Below are 16,843 nucleotides of genomic sequence, written 5' to 3' on the forward strand. Positions count from 1 at the left end.
TCTGTAAATGAGAATAAATCGCGCCAACCTTGTGCGCACAATAATATACGGGACCTCAGCTGTCCGAATATCTGAGCCTGGAGTGGATGCAACGCACAGGTGGAAAGTATACATCAGAGGATATAAAAACACAGATATAAGCTATTTCATTAGAAGTGTTACATTCAAGACACACGAAACATTTGCAAACCCAACACGGACTGTAGATACTCCGCCCTTTGAAATTGAAGAGTGTGGGTGGGGAGAGTTTACAATAGCGGCAAAAATATATTTTGTAGATACACATGAAAAGCCTCTTATGTTTTCGATCTCGCTCAAGCTTCATGCCGACGTAAACAACAGAGTGATCGGAGACATTCCGTATGAGGCAAATGCAATTATAAATGAAAGACTAGACACAATTGTATTTGAAAGCCCCACGGAGGCACTGTATAAAATAATAAAAGAACGAGAAGACCCAGAACTAGACCCAGATGTTCAAGAAATAGTTGATGATGAAAGAAATAGAATAGAGAGGGCAATCGACTATCTAATAGAAAAATTAAGCGAAGACTCCTCACCATAATCCATAAACTTTAGAAATTATATTTCTTATTATGGCTAGAAAAGTATTTCTATTAATATTTTTGGTATTAAAAATATATAAAGTGTGCATTATTAACCTCTAGTGGCATTGCGGCATTTAAACAAATTATTTTAAGTATATCAGTTGTTTTTATGAAAAGACACCCGAATTTATACTATTTTCTGTTTAGTGTGTTTTTTTTCTGAGATTATGCCACGGAATATATAAAGTATGCTGTAGGGATAGAATAGTTGTGTGTATATCTTTATGAATAATTTATGTGTAGACTGCGGTGCTGGTATTTATTAAGGAATGCGCATAGCGAAATAAAATAAAATCAATGCTTTTATAGAATAAGCTGGGAATATTTTTTAATAAAATGGAAGTTCTCACACTAGACAATGTCTACTACAGCAGAAAAGAAGGTCTACAAAAGGCTGTGGTGAAGATGGCATCCTCTGGGATTGGGGTGAAGCTGCACGGGGTGGCTGATATTATCACAATGCCTGCAGATGGGATAAAAGAAATCATTGAGCATTATGGAGTAATTTCCCACACGCTAAAAATAGTTATACAGAATGGAGCTGTGCATATAATAGATGGGATTACAGCAGAACACTTAGAGAACATTAAGCAGTATGCAAAGAAGCACTACAAGCTAAACATATATCACAAGTCTCTCTGCGTGGAGGGCAATGTACATGGCACGATTGAGCTGCAGAATGTCTCGCTAGAGTTTAAGTCGCAGAACAATGCTATTTTTGATGTGCCGCTTGAGGCGATTTCAAATGCGTATGAAAGAAAGGGAGAGGGAATCATAGACATAAATGAAACATACTTTGGCGTATCTGAGATTCGTTTTGGGTCCCTGAAAGAGGAAAGCAATGTTGTCCAGCTAGTAGATCTGATAAAGAGCTCTACTGTGGGGTCTGACCAACTGGAGATTTTCTCAATTGACGAGGTTACTTCTATTCTACCAAGAGGAAAATACAAAATCACGCTTACATCTTCCTATATACATCTTATTGGAAAGAGGTACAGCCATCAAATGCTTTACAGTAGCATTTCTCGGCTGTTTTATTTAGAGAGAAATGCGGAGGAAGGTGTGGAAGAAATGTCGTATCTTATTTTTGAGCTGAATACTCCAGTTAGGCAGGGCCAGACAAGGTATCATTTTGTAAATCTGCTTGTGCCTGAAGAAAAAGTAAAGATGATTCTGGGTAAGAACTCTACTATTATATATCCAGAAGATGAGGAAGAGCCACCAGTTGATCCCGAAGAGAAGAGGAAGATTGAAGAAAGGGGAATTGACTATATTCAAGAAGGCACCTTGTCCGGGTGTGTAGTGGATATGGTGGAAAAGCTGTCTGGTATTAAAGCAATGAACACAGGAACATTTGCTACTTTTGCAGGAGGAAAGGCGCTGAAATGCTCTCTAAAGGCGAACGAGGGATACTTGTACCCGCTAAAAAACGGATTTTTGTTTGTCCCACAAATTGTGTATATTGAGTACAACCATATTAAGACGGTTGAATTCAGCAGAGTGAATTTGAGCTCAAGAACAGCAAAAACCTTTGATGTGCGTGTAATTTTACTGGATAAAAAGGAGTACATGTTCAATGGGATACAGAAGGTTGACTACAATGCGCTTGAGACATATCTAGGCAAGAAGGATGTCAACTGTCTGAATGAGGTGGTTAACGAAGAGTGGGCTGCAGCTGTCTCTGACGAGGACGAAGAAACTGCTAGCGAGGGCACAAGCGGTGATCTTTCGGAAGAAACAGAGGAGACAGAAGAGGAGGGGTCTGCTGCACACTCTGGCTCGGGTTCAGCTGAAGAGTCTAATGAATAGGTAATAAAAAGACGCCTTTATGATTTAAATTTTCTTACTGCCGGGCTTTCTATTTCGGGTTAAAGAAATTGGTTTTCTCTTTTTATACTAAAACTTCAAGCTACACTAGCAAACAATAATTATTTATCTGGGATTATTTCGAATGACGATATAAAAAGTAGAAAACAACAAAAATCGGTATAGCATCTATGTATAACCAGAAATAAGAAATACAAACTTTTATTTCAGATAGAAAGAACTTATGCTAAAATGTCTGAAAATTTGGGCCATTTAGCCATTGCTTTAATTTATCATTTAAGTGCTTTTAATTTAATTCTTGATCAGGGTTCTTTTGTGTTCGCACTCTGCAATATTTTGTTCTGTTATAAGAGAGCTGTTTCTTAGGCTTTCAATTTTAGCTATTGCATGATTCACACCGCTAGTGATTTCTGCTAAGTATGCAAACATATCTTCTTTTAGAAGCATAGATGCAATTGCGGTCAGTTCTTCATTGTTTTCGTACTCTGCTCTATGCAAAGCTTCATATGTATGCTTTATTTTATTTGTGTACTCCATTAACGTTTCATTGTGCGCAGACATCAGATCCTTTTCTTCTTTATCTTCTTTATTTAGAATAGAAAGAGAATTTTCTAGTTTCTCTGAATACTCTTTTTTTATTTTTCTTTTTCTGCTAAGGCAGCACTCTGTGCAGTGATGTTTTTATTAATGTTTTCTAATTGTGTTTTTTCTAGCTCAGCCGCCTTATTACATGCAGCTATTTTATTTTGCAAATTAGAAACAGTACTTTTGTGGCTTGCTTCCTGGGCTTCCATCTTAGAAACAATGTCTAAATCAAGTGTGCTCTTGGGAAGCCCTGCCCAGTCCCACAGCGATTTTATAAATTCTTTATTTTTATCATGAATGGTACTTTTGCCTTTTGCGACTTTTCCTTTAGAATTATCATTCAATAAAATATCGACTAGATTGGATGTTCCCTCTACAATTGCCTCAATTTTTTCTATTTCCTTTTTCTCACTCTCTTCAGCAGCAAAACTCTTCTTTTGTGCAGCTAGTTTCTGTGCTAGAATCCCTTTTTCTTTTATCAAGTCAGTCTGCTCTTTTTGGGTTTTTGCCTCTTTGTCTAGATCACTCAGAGCCTTTTCCCTTTTCTTGTGTTCTGCCTTTAACTCTTCAAGCTTTTTAATTACATCTGCTTTTCTTTTATTAAGATCTTTTTTCTTATTAGTTATTTTTTGATTCTTTTCTAGTGCATCAGCCATAGTCTTATTACTATTGGATACTTGGGTTTTTATGTAAGACACAAATCCATCCAACTGTTCTATTGTCTCTGTGCGCTCATTTGTTATTGCCGTCTGATTTTCTCTCTGACTAACTAGTAAATTCTCCCATTTGAGTATGCCGCTATACATTTCTTCTGCAGTAGCGGTTGTTTTTAGATTAAGCGCATCTTGAATGCACATAATGTAATCTGTGCGGTTACACTGTGAATCTGTTATATTCCAGCTCTTGCTGAATTCACGAACCGCTTTATCCAAAACCTTTGAAGCTGCATATGGAGTAGTTTTTTCTTTTTGAATTAGCTCCCAGAATCTACTTCTCAAATTGGAAACCTCTTGGTCAATTATACTAGATGTAGTTGTTGCTGGCTTACGTGTGGTAGATGTGAAACTACGCGCTGCTGGGAAATATACAGAACCGGCAGCTGGCGTTTTTGGGTTATATTGCAGATTTTCTGGTCTTTTTAAAGACTGCCTGCCTAGTTCTTCTGTACTAAGATCATAATTTGCCATTACATCAGCAAACAAATGCGGAGTGGCTCTGGCAGTTTCTGATGGTATGGATGGATTTTGCTGATTTTCATCTTTTTCTAGTTTTTTCTGTAATAAGTTTGTTTCAATTTGTTCCTTTACACGCTTGGCTTCATTTAAGTCATAGTTAAGAAGTATTTCATGCAATTGGTAGTAAACTACAATCGGGTTTAATATATTTTGCTTTTTCGCTATATCTTTACGGGTATATGTTCTTTTGGGCAACATCTGCATCTGTGCGCTAAGCACTCCCCTAAAGTTATTCAAAGATTCAATATATTGTAGGGAAAGATTTTTTTTAAAGTTTGCTATGTAAGCTTGATTATTAGTAAGATAATTTTTCACTGAAGAACTCCATTCACTATTTGGCCATGTAGAAATTTCTGTTTCTAGCAACTGCTTGTTTTCCGCTAGTTTGTTTTTTAGCTCTGTATAAAAGTGGTCTATGTTCTGTGTATGTTCGTTGTTTTTCTGGTCGAGTTTTGTTTTTTTATTTATCATTCGAATTACAGATTTTACTTTATACAGGTTTAAAACTGTCTCGTGCATAATAAAGCCATCTAGTAAATTTAGCTCTGAAAAGAGGGCATTGGATGATTGCTGTTTGCATAGCTCCTCTATATGCTGTGAGTTTTCTATAGAAGAAACCTCAGCCAAGTAGTCTAAGTTTTCTATTGTTAGTTCATTATTAATAAAGTATGGCCACTCAAAAGTCGAGGCGTCAAGTGCATCTCTAGAGTTTATAGCACCGATCATTCTTTTATGCTTATTATTGACTGTTTGTATAGAACTTTGTATCTTTTCTATATGTTTTTCGGCCCATGTATGTATTTTCTGATAGAGAATAGACTGCTGCCTGCTACCATTAGGAAATACTTTATTCATGTTTGATATAATTCTCTTTATATCATCGGTATGCTTAATAAAGTATGTATTTGTAGGGCCTCTTCTGCTTTGTAGGGCTCTTTTCTTTCTTGCATCGCCCTTTGCTGAGGGTTCTACCCCATATTTACTAGAAGCTTTCTTAATTGCTCCTAAAAGAGATTTGCTTGTACTTTCTATTCTTTCTTCTTTATTGGCACTTTCCGAATTAAGTAAAGAATTATTTAAAATATGTAGATTACTAAAATCTATCTGGGTTGTGGTGTTAAGTAAGCTTCCTTGCGGCATTACTGCACATAGAATATATGTGGTCTTAAATAACCCCCCTACAACTATGGATATCCACCATTTCATTATATTTATTTTCATTGTAGGGATATTCTATAGTGTATTAATAGATTGTTTCTGATGCCATAAAATCTACAAAATCATTTTTATAGAATCTATTTTAATCATGTTTTATATATTTCTCTGTTTATGCTCTTAAAACATGTTACTTAATAAAGATTTGTTCAATTATTTAATTTTATAGAATGCCTATTATTGGCTATCTGTGTATCTACGAGCACCATATACTTTTCAGAAGTAGCATTTTCTCTTACTGAGACAGTCAAACAGAAACGACACTTGGCGGGATTATAAATAGCACAGACAAATCTATATAAAAGTTTCCAGACTTTAGTCATGGCCAATAGTAGTTTACATTTAAAAAGAAACCAGCAAGTGTAAACGTACAACTATTTTGCATTTAAATACATTGCTTTCTTTTATTCTTTTCGCTGTTACTAATAAAGCTAGATAAAACATCAAATTCCATTTTATAGGAGTTTTATCTGGTATGTTATCGTTCTTGTTGGTCCATTGTCCTTTATTATTAGTTTTATTCAATTCTTTTTTTCTTATTTCTTTTCTTCCTTTATACTTTTATTTCTACTCTTATTATTGTATTAAATATAACAATCCTATAATCCTATAATAATTGTATACCTAGTCAATTCACACTAATATAACACACCCACCCCTCTCTTCCATCCCATACTAGAATTATAGATACCCACACCACCCGAACTCATAGTTAATAATGACATATTTGCACCCACTCTCACAAGTTTGTATATTATACGCACACACCCTTACTAACTCCTCCCTCCATTTATTCCTGCCCACCTCGCATACTATACATTCTTGGCCTTCTTTGAAGAGCCCCTTCGCAAAAATAACCTGACGAAAAACTCTGCTGCAGGGGTATGAAAAGTGAGGAAATTGGCCAGAAATTGGCCCAAATATTCGGGTTATGTCGGGTTACAGGGGTATACTTACCCTAAAGGGAAAAGTTGCGTCCCAAAGAGGAAGTGGGAAATATGTGGGGTATAAATAGAGAAGGAATTTTAAATTTTATCCACAGGACGAGAGACTTCTCAGCCATATACAAATACATTGTTCGGTCTGGAAACACTCAGCCTTGTGGGTCAGTCCGAAACAAAATCACCTGTGGCCAGATTGGTTGGCTACGTGTTCGGTGTGGGGGCCAGCCGGCTTGTGGCCCCCTTGTTCCTTAAGTTCTTCCTTCATCCATCACTTCGTCAATCCTATAATTCAGGAATAAAATTAAAAAAATATCCCGTGAGAAAAAAATGAAAAAAGTATAATTATAGTATAATTAGTCAATGTATGGCTGTGTATAGTAGTAATAGAACATGAAGAGAATAAAGTGCAGTGGGCTAGGTATGCACATGCAATACAATCACAGTTTATTATATACTAGTTTATAATTTAACTTTCTTTTGTTTAATGAAGAAGGAAATTGTTCATTTCTTTAACTTTTGTTAACTGTTCTCGGTGTGTATTATAGTCTCTTTAAAAATCAATATGAATATAACATAATTTGTAATTGTGATAAGTAGTATCATTATACCTGACTGTTCTATATTCTATTGCATATGGTATTATGCACATTCTTTAATAATAACATAGTTTGTCTATACTTTTTGTATAATTGTCCTTTACTTATATTCTATTATACTATTAAATATTTCAAATTGTAGAAATAAAATATGTTCACTTTTCTATGAAAATATTTCAATGAAAATGAATATGAGTTTATTACAAGAAGAATAAAATAAATATAGAAATTATTTAAAACATACATAGAAACAATTTGTAAGAAATATCGAAAACAGTACAATCACACAGTTGTTTTCTTAGGAAAAGGCATTCTTAAATTTTGACTTTTATTGAATTTGTATACGTATTTATAGACTGTATAATCAATTTAATTTATGTTGACTTGTTGTGTCAACAATAATTTCTGATTTAATTTGTGCTGCTCTGTTTATGTAAACATCCCGATAACTCATGTCGTGCTACATCAATGCTAGTCTTAGCATACAACAATTTGGATTATATATTCGGGTTATATTCCGTATATTTCAGAATATTTCTATATTCTACAAAAATAAATGTGTATATAAAAAATTAAATGCATTTTCTCTTTGGTATACTTGCACTGTAATAGAATATATTCTGAAGAAAGTTAAAAGTCTAATATTTATTGTAATATACAGAATATTTAAGAGATCACCTTACCTGAATATTTAATAAAGAGATAAAGTAACTGGAATCGTAGAAATCCCACCTGTACAGCCAAATATTAGTTTATTAAGAACACAATAAATAGTTATATTACAAATTTTATATTTGGCATCGCATCAACTAATAGGAGAACCATTGAATTATACAATACTTCACGTATTATAGGCTATAAAAGTATAAAAAGAGTTTTCTAACCACATAAAAATACTCCATGTTGGCTCTCTACGGGCACACGGAAACCACACGCGCCTCAGCGATGGCATTGCGCCGTTGAGGTAATGGAACAATTGGCGTGATAGTTTTTTTTTTGGTTAAAACAGTTTATTGACGATAGTAATATATGAGTATGCATAATTTGTGATATGAATACATCTGTGGCAATCATAAATGATGAGGGCGAAAACTATATAAGGGTTTCTGGATTTTAATAAAGAAAAGAGTTTAGTTATGACAAATAGGAGTTCACATTTACGAAAAAGAGAGAAAAACCAGTTCTCCATATAACTTTAAATACAAAATTTAGAAACAGCAAGCAGTATTAATTCCAGTGCATACAACAATATAAAATCTATTTGACAGAATGCATTATAAAAGACAGCACAGTATACCATGCACTATAACTTATAGCTGTATAATAATAATCAATCCAAAATATTTCAAGGGAAATGGCAATTTTATTTGAAAAAAACAAATGATTCAAACTAAAAGGAAAGAGATATCATTTTATATAAACCCCCACTAGAAAACAGTGGGTATAGGTGCGCAAGAGAAAAATTTCAATCAGTAAAAAATCATAAAAAGTTAATTAAATCATAAATGAAAATTTTTAATATTAAGAGAATGCAAGAAACTACAAACTGCAATACACATACATTAACCATCCAAGAAATATCACAAATTACTGCTCCAAAGGCAAAAAAACAAGAAAAGGCTCCATGGAACACTGTGTCTAGGTCAATTGGCTGGTTTTTCTTTAGGCACATGCCATATATTCTACTTCTTACAATGGGATTCTTTATTGTTGCACTAAACATGTATAATCTTTTACAGAACCCAAATAGAAATTATATTCATAATGATGATCATATTAGGTTGTTTAAAAAATGTATAATGGTAGGTCTAGGAATATGCTCTAAATACTATGCAACCATATTATTAATGATGCTGAAAACCAGAATCACCCAGCTTAATACGTATAAGAAAATGATCTTTGTTTTTATTGCAAGGATATTTTTATTTTTAGTCTTTAGTGCACCACTGTGCTATCTTCTGTTTCTTTTTACAAAGGCACATAAAACTGAGCAAATCGCCGTGTATATGTTCTTTGCGCACATTGGTGTATTTTATATTATTGTTACTGGGATAGTTTCAATTTCAAGTTATGTTTATGCAAAATTTGCTGCTCCTACAACTATATCAACCACACACAAGAAATACATAGAAGAGCCTAGTAGTAACAGGGGGTTCCTTTTTTATGTAACTATATGCGGCTTGTTTGTGCTAATTTCTGCCATAGTGCTTTTGCTACCATGCTTAGACATTGCATTACACAGAATAACGCCAAATCCAGTTGTTTTGATACCAAAGAAGAGTATATATCAAGAATGGTTTGAATATGCTGTATCTTTTGTTAAATAAGATTACAGAGTTGTTATGGCTTTGTAATTTCAATGCTTGGTGTAGCTTACTAATAATGGATGAAAATAATTCATGAATAAATTATTCAGAATTGTTGTAATAGATCACATAGAAACATTATAGAGAGAGATTCACACATAAATTAAAAAGTTGAAAATAGTTCAATAATGTGCGGCGCCATTTATACACTATAGGAAGTCATGATCTACATGAAGCTCCAAAGAAGCCAGCAGAAAATAGAATAGTTCTAAAGTCTAAGCTATATAGTACTTTAAAAGGTTTTATATGACTGGAGGAATCGAGTATATGAGAATGAATTCACAGGCAAACTAGAAAATATACATGAAACATTTATAATCAAGGTGTATAGCTAACGCATACATATGATAACTGATAAAAATGTATACTAATCGCAATAAAGGAGGATTTTAACCATGTTTTCTATATATCTGATTTCATATCCATTTTAATAGATCTTTTAAAACAAACAAACAGAATATTTCATCTTTGCATTTCTTTTATATGATTAATCAGAGAATATAACCTAAACTAATTCCAGAGTTTCCTTTATTCAATGTAATAAACAGCTTTTGTGGGCATCTTTAATGATTATGGTGTAAATATAGCAATTATTAATTAATTACTAGTATAATTGAAAGAAAGTAAAATATAAGAAATGCTTGAAGATCTTTCATCTACCTGTTTAAGCATGGCATTATATAAATTAGGCGCAGCACAGACGGCTCTTCTTACAGTGAACATTTTGGCAGGAAGGATTCTTGTCTGGATAGGATATAATCTATACTGTCTTAATTAGAGAAGAGCTCTGTACATAAATAATAAAGAACAGCTTGAAACTTTATCTATATATTAGCCACTTTATCTAAGATTAGACCATGCAGTATTTCTATTTTACACTACATAGCATCATATATTTAGATATTTCAATTCAGAAGAATTTCTACTATTTAAAGTGATATAGTTGGTATATATTAGATGATTAATTCGGGTTATAACCTGAAGTACAATTGGCAATCAGCTTATAAAGCCATTTGGGAAAGTTTTCTGCGCTGAGAGATCTTTTATTGTTATTATTAAACTATTGTATATATATACTTAAACTTAATACTTTTTGTTCTATTGACAGTGAATATAGAATAAATCATTTGAATTTCAGGCTATTTAAATTCTAGAATATAGAGAGACTAAAGGCCTCTTTTTATAAATTCTTTTGGAGAAAAAACAGAAAATTAGAATAAATAAAAGCAGTACTCCATTTATTTATGGAATTTGCTTATATGAACCAGCAGATCAACCACTCGGTGTGAATAACCGCATTCATTATCGTACCAAGCAACTAGCTTCACAAACCGATCTGAGAGAAAAATAGATGCATCTGCATCAAAAGTGCTGCTTAAACTACTTCCAATAAAGTCACTGCTTACAACTGCTTCTTCGGTATATCCAAGAATACCCTTCAAAGTTGTTTCACTTGCATTCTTTAGAGCCTGCTTTATTTGCTCTGGGGTTGCGCTGGTTTTCAACCGGGCAGTTAGATCTACCACACTCACATTGGCCACAGGCACTCTGAAAGACATCCCTGTTAATTTTCCTTTAAGTGCTGGGATGATTTTTCCTATTGCGCTTGCTGCACCTGTTGATGCAGGAATAATGTTCTGAAGGGCTCCTCTTCCATCTCTGTACTCTTTCATTGACATTCCATCAACTATTCTTTGAGTAGCTGTTAAGGCATGCACTGTAGACATAAGACCTTCTTCAATTCCAAAGGCCTCTTCAATTACCTTCACAACGGGGGCTAAGCAGTTTGTTGTGCAGCTAGCATTGCTCACTACAGTTTCTCCGTTGTATTCCTTCTCATTTATCCCCATAGCAAACATGGGTGCATCTGGGCTAGGCGCAGTGATTATAACACTCTTTACCCCTGGGCGCAGATGCTTTTGGCAGGCTTCCACGGTTTTAAACACACCCGATGAGTCTACCACATACTCTATTCCATATGTGTCCCATTCGATTTCAGATGGGTCTTTCTTGTTTGTTACTTGAATTGTCATATCAGAGGCACCTTCTTTCCGTACGATTAACGAGCTATCAGTATGCTCAATTGTAATATCTTTTAAGGTTCCATGTGTCGAGTCCCGAAGGATAAGATATGCTAAATATTTTGCATCAATAAACGGGTCGTTGATGCACCCTATTTCAATCCCCCTTTCTAAAGCTATTCGAATGACCATTTTTCCTATTCTTCCTGCCCCATTTATTCCGACTTTCATATTTATTTACTAATGTAAACAAATATATGGTTATTTTAAATTCTCTGAAGATTCTTTCTTCCGGAACAAGGCAGTCCCTTACCGTGCAATACAAACCAAGTGAAGAGATAAGAAAGTCTTTTATCCTTCCCCCACTGCTGTATGTCTATGTGGAAATATTCCCAATATCTGAGATAAATGTTTTTTCTCGGGCAGAGCCACTGTACTTTATAGACGGATACCTTGGTGCACAAAATGGAAAGCCATATATCACTGCTTGTACGTCCGACAAGTTTATATCCTCGCAGTATCAGTCCTATACCACAGTAGATCAAGATCTGCAGCCAGAGCACATAACACAGTGCATCAACAATAAGATTGATTTGCTTATACACAGCGCCATACGAAAGTCAGAAGCATCTAGATTTAATGTAAAAGACGCCATTTGTTTGCGATTAGTAGTTTTTTTGATTAAAATAAATCGGCTGAAAGAGGCGCAGAGATGCATTAAGGAGAATATGCCCTCGTCGTATTCGCTCTTTAAAGTTATTCCGTATATAATATACGAAATGCTTCTTTTTGCCCTGCTTAATTCAGAAGATCCAGCAGTGATAGATGATATTGCATACATATCCACTGCACTTCGCAAAATGGAGAACAGCAATGAGGAGGACAGAGTTATAAATTCAATTTTGGTTGGACTCAGTCTGTCTGCTGCAAAAAGAACGCCAAGTATTCTCAATATGTACTCACGCGTTCAGGTGTCGCCGCATAAATCCAGCATATTTTTTTATATGCTTTCTCTGTATATTGGCCCGGGATATAACACAAAGTATACTCTAATGGGCCTTGCCATGGATAAAATTGGCTGTAACATGTGCCTGCCTAGCAAGATAGATAGTTCTCGAAAAACAATTCAGTCTATAATATCACTAGAAAGTGATTTAGTTACCGATAGAACTCCCTATGATCTTGTTTTGGATGAGTATATTCATGCCAAAGGATCAATTCCAGACCCAGAAATATGGATATCCAGTGGTATAGGGGAATATATGACGCAGAACAAGGAAACATTATCCTGCACAAAAACAAGGTCTGTGTATAGCATAGACCAAATACTTAAAGACAGAGAAATAGAAGCGGCAGATGATGAAAATTCATTCCCAATCACTGCAATCTATACAGAGGGAGACGTGCTAATAGAAGTTAATAACCCACATGTACAGGTAACTGGCCTGCTTCTTAATCGGCTGCCATCCAATACAACAGTTATATCTTGCAATTCTATGCAGGTTAAGCAAAAAGAAAAGCAAATTATTCTTCCAATATGCGCATGTAATGGAGTATACAGATTTTTTGTATCTGCGTCATGTGAAATAGCAGAGGTACATCTAAAGTACAAAGGGAGCGCGTATAGCAAGGCGCTCAATTTATCGATTGAAGTACTTGAAGTTCCTATAGATAAAAAAATTGTGGCGCACAGGCTGTGTGTTGTGCCTGGGCACGCACGTAAAGAAAGTCAGGAGAAAAAAGAAATAGAGGCATATCTGCATAAGTTTATAAAGGCGCCATTTACAGTCATGTCATTTAATCCACTGAAGATACGTCTTCCTTTTGCGTATAATGAGAAAATGCTATATACTGAGACAGCACTTGATTGGGAGTACGTGGAAATAATAAAGATTAAAGAAGAAGAGGATACACTTAAGATAGAGTGTCTTCAAAAGGATATAACAATTCGCTACAACAATATAGATACTTCAATCAATGCGTTTAACACAAAAACCATACAAAAGAAGGGAGACAACAAGATTTCTTGGTCATTTAATGATAATAGTAAAAGCGGCGAATTCTTCCTTTAAAATAGTCTAAACACTTTAACATACTTTGCACTCTATATACTAATTGCCTGCTTTTCAGATAATTCAACTGAATAAAATAGAATAACTGTTTTGTTTTTGCTATTATTCATTCTCTGTTTCGTCTTTTAGAATAACCCGACATTAATAATAGAGTTTAGTATTTAACTATTACATTTTTATATGTGTGGCTATGCATCTATACAATATTAATTTGTATATTATTTGCCAATATTTTTATGCATATTCAGAAATAATACAAATTAATATTGTATAGATGCATTTATTTAACTGTGTTAACTATAATAAGAATTTTTGCAACAGAAGAGCATTAATAAGAAATAAAAGTGTATTTGTGCGCATTTCTAACACAAATCCATGCATGAAAAAATGAAAAAGCTGCATAATACTGCTATGAAAATGCGTATAATGAGTATAATTTATGTTTATTATGCCGTTTAGATCTATTCTTCATTGAATTTAGAGACATCTTCTTCATCCTCTGCAGTATTCCATGCCTCAGTAAAAACAGTCACTAGGGGTGGATCTAAAACTTTTCCTTCAATCTTGTCCATATCAAGGTCCATTGTCTTAAAGTTTTCCTCAGTTACAAAAAGAATGCCATCATGAACTCCTTCTGGCTTTATATCCTCTTTCTTTGCTTCTTCTGCCTCCTCAGCCTCAATTGATACATCGTCCTCTGCTGCCTCTTTCTCTGTACTGGCCTCGTCTTGCTCCAAACTCTTTTCTTCTTCTTTTTCTGCAGCTTCCTGTTTCTCTTCTGGCTCTGCTTCTTGGCTTCTCTCTTCTGCCACATCTGATGAGCACTCTATATCATCAATTTCAAATGCATCCTCCTGGTACTCCTGCGGGGTTTCAATAATCTGAATCCCTAGGTAGTCTATTTTCACAAAGTACCCCACTCTGACAAACTGCTGGCCCTCTGCTGTATAGAATAAGAAGAGTATTGAAGCAAGCCCAAGCAAGTGCTCTCTGGGGATCTTTGAGAGGTTTGGTATTTCAGTCTCTAGCTCGAACTCAACTACCCCTGCAGGTATTCCCTCTACTGTTTCACTGCATAATATCTGGTCATAATCGGTGTTTGAAGAGCTAACAGAGTAAACCACCTCTATCTTCAGCACTGCATCTGGCTTTGTTGAGGAAATACATATAGTCGGACACATTTTCTTCTTGAGTATATCCGTTGGCGTATTCCCATTTGCATAGAAGTCTATATAGTTTACTTCAATCATTGAAACATAAAATTATTTAAAATAAAATATGCAGAGCTCCTTCTACCCTGCATTCAGCTCTTCTGTTTTTACTGCAGAATAGAACAAATGCTTTAACTTTTCTAGAATAATCAGCTGGAAATATAATTTATTTCTGATAGTAAATCTAGAAGATTGTTGCTTAACCAAAGAGGTCCATGTCTCCTGAGCTCTCTTCTTCGCTTTCTTCCTCTACTACCTTAGTCTCTGCTGCTGCTGCTGATGATGCTCCTGCTGCTGCTACTGGTGCTGCGGACTGGAGCATAGATGCTCCCTGTGCAATAAGTTCATCAGAGTTCTTTCCCTCGAATGACTTAAGAAGTGCCTGTATCTTTGCTGCATCTGCGTTTCCTCCTGCGATTTCAATGACTTTTGCTATTTCACTTGCTTCTGGCTTCTTTGCGTTGGCGAGTTCTACTAATCTGTATGCTAATAAACAATCCATAATAACAGGGGGACAAATAAAAATAATTTTTACCACTTTAGCACATAACGAACACGCGGCAATTCTGCAAAAAGCATGCAAAGTGTCTTAAAATATACACTCATTGCGATTCTATACCTGCTAACACACCATACTGCAGTGCACTTGTCTAAAATAATTTGTATGCTTGGCCTTATAGAATTATAACAGTACTAAATAGTAAAAATATGTAAATCATAGAAATAGCAGAATATAATATTTTACTACTGCAAAGACACAGTGCTCACAGCAAAAAAGCTTTAATAATTATTTATATAAAAGTGCATATACCATGCATCTATTTTATTCTTAGATTATATATCATGTTAACCAAAAGCTCTTTATGCACCAAAGAGCTATGTTGAGCTAGCACTCCTCCAACTAGAAGATCTATCTCTTGCTCTGTCATGTTCTTGATTACATCCATGTACTCAATAGATATGTTGTTTAGATGGGTAATAGTCGGTGCTGTCGCCTTTATAAAGAATTCACAAAATTGCACTTTGTCTTCTATTTCTACATACTTAGTTGGCGGTTTTTTAGAAATACTGCCTGGCGTGGACATTGGGTGCTGTGCGCTTGCTGGCGTGGCATAAGTTTCATTATGTGATATGTTTATGATATCTCTTACTGCTGCGCGCACTGCATCATCTGGAGTTGACTCCCTTCCTTGGGTACACCTATCAAATACTTCTATTTTAGGAACCTGCCCATTAAGTATTTCATATAACAATATAGCATTCTGTAAATTCAATGTATATAGAAGACACACTCCCATTCTTCTATCCAAACCTAGCCGCACATACAGATGTGGTACAATGTCCTGCAGCTTCTCCCAAATCTCATCTTTCAGATTATATGCTGTTAACAACAGCTGAATGAACGATCGAGTGTGCATTCTACTTCTCTTCATAACTCTAATCAGAATATTTGAGAAGTAGGGAATATCTTTCTTTGCATGCAATATACTTAAAAGAATTCCTCCAATAATGTCATTAAAGACCACCGATTCTAGATCAATTAGGGAATTCAACTCGCAAACAGTATAATATACATTTCCACTGTATGCTGAAATAATTTTGTAGGAGGTAAATGTATCCCGAATAGACTGTATTATATTTCTACTTCTTAAATCTGATAGTATTGCATGCACTTTTCTTACCTCTTCAAAATTCTCTGGTAGAGTTATCTGTAGGTCTAAATTGAAGTCACTACACACCTCCTCTTCTGCTGACTCTGTAATTAGAGAGAGAAGTATAGCTAGGCTTTCTTCATTGTTCAGCGCATCTTTAAGGATTCTTTTAATAAGTGCAGTATTCCATCGCCTTTCTAGGTAAAGACAGGCGTTAGTTAGTAGAAAATAGTCCTTGGAGGCATACTTTAGCATATCTACCTCTAGTTCTATGATTTTGTCCTTTGTGTATTTTCCTTCTAGCTCTTCACAGATATGATTTGCAAATGAGTGCTTCTGCGGCATGTTAGTAACTAGAACTATTATTTCCTGCCTTCTTTCTTCAAACTCCTCAAGAAACTTTTCAACGTATTCACCGAGAACTGGCTCATGGAGACTAAGAATCGTCTCGTTCATTATAAAAAAAAAATGACGCGTATTTATGCCTGCTTGAATTATAATTTCTGGAATC

At 34.9% G+C, this 16,843-nt stretch overlaps 10 protein-coding genes across 10 annotated transcripts; 4 read left to right on the top strand and 6 right to left on the bottom strand.

Annotated features, from left to right (window-relative positions):
- Window positions 1–7: 7 nt before the first annotated feature.
- On the top strand, window positions 8–571 carry NEPG_00558 (uncharacterized protein; the record flags this gene model as incomplete). The annotated part of the gene is made up of 1 exon (XM_013202935.1): window positions 8–571. The coding sequence occupies one exon, from the start codon at window positions 8–10 to the stop codon at window positions 563–565; it is 558 nt and encodes a 185-aa protein (XP_013058389.1). The 3' UTR covers window positions 566–571.
- A 373-nt stretch (window positions 572–944) lies between these two features.
- Window positions 945–2,428, top strand: NEPG_00559 (uncharacterized protein; the record flags this gene model as incomplete). The annotated part of the gene is made up of 1 exon (XM_013202936.1): window positions 945–2,428. One exon carries the CDS (start codon window positions 945–947, stop codon window positions 2,415–2,417), a length of 1,473 nt encoding a protein of 490 aa, XP_013058390.1. The 3' UTR covers window positions 2,418–2,428.
- A 298-nt stretch (window positions 2,429–2,726) lies between these two features.
- Window positions 2,727–2,996, bottom strand: NEPG_00560 (uncharacterized protein; the record flags this gene model as incomplete). The annotated part of the gene is made up of 1 exon (XM_013202937.1): window positions 2,727–2,996. One exon carries the CDS (start codon window positions 2,994–2,996, stop codon window positions 2,727–2,729), a length of 270 nt encoding a protein of 89 aa, XP_013058391.1.
- Window positions 2,997–3,070: 74 nt separating this feature from the next.
- On the bottom strand, window positions 3,071–5,867 carry NEPG_00561 (uncharacterized protein; the record flags this gene model as incomplete). The annotated part of the gene is made up of 1 exon (XM_013202938.1): window positions 3,071–5,867. Exon 1 carries the CDS (start codon window positions 5,474–5,476, stop codon window positions 3,071–3,073), a length of 2,406 nt encoding a protein of 801 aa, XP_013058392.1. The 5' UTR covers window positions 5,477–5,867.
- Window positions 5,868–8,539: 2,672 nt separating this feature from the next.
- On the top strand, window positions 8,540–9,761 carry NEPG_00562 (uncharacterized protein; the record flags this gene model as incomplete). The annotated part of the gene is made up of 1 exon (XM_013202939.1): window positions 8,540–9,761. The coding sequence occupies one exon, from the start codon at window positions 8,540–8,542 to the stop codon at window positions 9,335–9,337; it is 798 nt and encodes a 265-aa protein (XP_013058393.1). The 3' UTR covers window positions 9,338–9,761.
- Window positions 9,762–10,614: 853 nt separating this feature from the next.
- On the bottom strand, window positions 10,615–11,628 carry NEPG_00563 (glyceraldehyde-3-phosphate dehydrogenase; the record flags this gene model as incomplete). The annotated part of the gene is made up of 1 exon (XM_013202940.1): window positions 10,615–11,628. The coding sequence occupies one exon, from the start codon at window positions 11,626–11,628 to the stop codon at window positions 10,615–10,617; it is 1,014 nt and encodes a 337-aa protein (XP_013058394.1).
- A 26-nt stretch (window positions 11,629–11,654) lies between these two features.
- Window positions 11,655–13,519, top strand: NEPG_00564 (uncharacterized protein; the record flags this gene model as incomplete). The annotated part of the gene is made up of 1 exon (XM_013202941.1): window positions 11,655–13,519. The coding sequence occupies one exon, from the start codon at window positions 11,655–11,657 to the stop codon at window positions 13,467–13,469; it is 1,815 nt and encodes a 604-aa protein (XP_013058395.1). The 3' UTR covers window positions 13,470–13,519.
- Window positions 13,520–13,902: 383 nt separating this feature from the next.
- On the bottom strand, window positions 13,903–14,719 carry NEPG_00565 (uncharacterized protein; the record flags this gene model as incomplete). Its single annotated transcript, XM_013202942.1, has 1 exon — window positions 13,903–14,719. One exon carries the CDS (start codon window positions 14,717–14,719, stop codon window positions 13,931–13,933), a length of 789 nt encoding a protein of 262 aa, XP_013058396.1. The 3' UTR covers window positions 13,903–13,930.
- Window positions 14,720–14,833: 114 nt separating this feature from the next.
- Window positions 14,834–15,182, bottom strand: NEPG_00566 (uncharacterized protein; the record flags this gene model as incomplete). The annotated part of the gene is made up of 1 exon (XM_013202943.1): window positions 14,834–15,182. One exon carries the CDS (start codon window positions 15,180–15,182, stop codon window positions 14,880–14,882), a length of 303 nt encoding a protein of 100 aa, XP_013058397.1. The 3' UTR covers window positions 14,834–14,879.
- A 316-nt stretch (window positions 15,183–15,498) lies between these two features.
- Window positions 15,499–16,788, bottom strand: NEPG_00567 (uncharacterized protein; the record flags this gene model as incomplete). The annotated part of the gene is made up of 1 exon (XM_013202944.1): window positions 15,499–16,788. The coding sequence occupies one exon, from the start codon at window positions 16,786–16,788 to the stop codon at window positions 15,499–15,501; it is 1,290 nt and encodes a 429-aa protein (XP_013058398.1).
- Between the last annotated feature and the right edge of the window lie 55 nt (window positions 16,789–16,843).

Source organism: Nematocida parisii (assembly GCF_000250985.1).
Source record: "Nematocida parisii ERTm1 unplaced genomic scaffold supercont1.1, whole genome shotgun sequence".
Classification (NCBI taxonomy): Eukaryota; Fungi; Microsporidia; genus Nematocida; species Nematocida parisii.